Here is a 1,499-nt window from a genome sequence, read left to right as displayed (position 1 = left end):
TTTATACATAACGGTAAAATATAATTTTACACATAAAGATACATTTAATTAAAAAAAATTAAATCCATAATCTTATTGTATTAAGATCATGTTGATATATATTTATCCAACAATTAAAATCGACTAAAACGATCATTTCTTGTTGTTTTTGTGCACCAATTTGGGTCAATCTAATTCGTTTGTATGTTACATCATATAAACAAATTAAAACGGTATGAAACGATGATTGATATTGATATCTTTATGAGAAGGGTTTTCTAATTAAAAAGGGTAAACGAGAACCCAAAAAACACACGAAAACACACTTAATAATTCCACAATATAGGCTCAAAGTCATTGGAAGCCGCATTCTTCTGACCGGAAACATGCCCACCGTCGTCATCTGCGCCATTATGCATCCATTGTGGTGGGTACAACCACCCATCCACCACCGAGTCGATGTATATGAACTCATTACTTGACTCGGCCGAGTCAACACTCGGCCCAAGAATCGGAAGCTCTGTAATCTCACTCAGCTCCTCTGACGACACTGTGGACGGTGCCGGCGGAAAGTCAAACTTGTCCATAGCAGCTGCTTTGGCTGCAGCAGCTTGTACATCTCTCGGGGACGACGAAACCGGTCTGGGCAACGATCCAACGAGATCGGGGAAATTGATGATAGCCGAGTTACCCTTGATGCTAAGCGCTGCGACGTCGTGTGCACGGGCGGCCATTTCAGGGTTCCGGTATGTCCCAAGCCATATCCTTGATTTCTTTCGCGGCTCACGGATTTCAGAGACCCATTTGCCCCAGTTACGCATTCGGACGCCACGGTAGACTGGGTGCTTGGTGCTGGTGTCTCGGCTTCTTTTGATGGTTGCTGATCTGGTTTTAGGGTTTTGTGGTTGAGTTGTTGACCCTGGTGAAGAAGATGGCGAAGTGAAAGAGTTAGAACTGCAATCATCAGGTTCAGAAGTGATCATTCTGACTGACTCAACTGATGATTGGATCTTGATAAGTGCATATATAGATGTATTTGAAGTAGGAGTGTGGTTTCGTTGGATTGTTGTTAGAAAGCAGAATGGAGAAATAAAGTTGCGGAGCGTGTAGAAGATGAAGCAATGAGTTTTACCCTCATTCAGCCATCTTTGTAACGAGTGATACACACTTATAACAACATCATGAGAGATGGGTAACCTGATGGAGCAAGAGAGACAAGACAAGCTTTGGTACAAATGGGGTCCTTTTCTTCAAGTACCACGTAAACTAGAGAGGAAAAAAAAATCTTGTTTCTCTGGTCTAAAAGTAGTACCTCCACTTTCACTTTACCCTCTTTCTTTCCATATCTCCTTTTCAACAATTTTACATCAAATTCAACAAGTTCTATACACACACATATATATATATATATATATATATATGTATATATATATATATATATATATAATGTCATAGTTTATCAATGGTATGATCAAAACTTTATTGTATAAAACTTGTAATGTTTTGTGATGTCACTCCGT

General features: G+C 39.5%; 1 protein-coding gene across 2 annotated transcripts; it reads right to left on the bottom strand.

Annotated features, from left to right (window-relative positions):
• Positions 1-202: 202 nt before the first annotated feature.
• Positions 203-1,131, bottom strand: LOC112519643 (dehydration-responsive element-binding protein 3-like). Of its 2 annotated transcripts, XM_025127859.1 has the most exons (2): positions 1,112-1,131; positions 203-898 (listed from the first exon to the last, which is right to left on the bottom strand). In XM_025127859.1, the coding sequence occupies exon 2, from the start codon at positions 798-800 to the stop codon at positions 306-308; it is 495 nt and encodes a 164-aa protein (XP_024983627.1). In that variant the 5' UTR covers positions 801-898; positions 1,112-1,131; the 3' UTR covers positions 203-305. The 2 variants fall into 2 exon arrangements, with proteins under 2 accessions (XP_024983627.1, XP_024983626.1); XM_025127858.1 differs by lacking the exon at positions 1,112-1,131 and having other exon boundaries at positions 203-1,102.
• Positions 1,132-1,499: the final 368 nt, after the last annotated feature.

Source organism: Cynara cardunculus, assembly GCF_001531365.2.
Source record: "Cynara cardunculus var. scolymus isolate 2C chromosome LG 10, CcrdV1, whole genome shotgun sequence".
Classification (NCBI taxonomy): Eukaryota; Viridiplantae; Streptophyta; class Magnoliopsida; order Asterales; family Asteraceae; genus Cynara; species Cynara cardunculus.
Note: the sequence above shows the minus strand (reverse complement) of the source record. Positions and strands in the feature narration are given on the sequence as shown.

What these genes read in the sequence shown, in the direction of transcription:
- LOC112519643 (XM_025127858.1), bottom strand. Translation starts at nt 962, where the DNA reads ATGATCACTTCTGAACCTGATGATTGCAGTTCTAACTCTTTCACTTCG.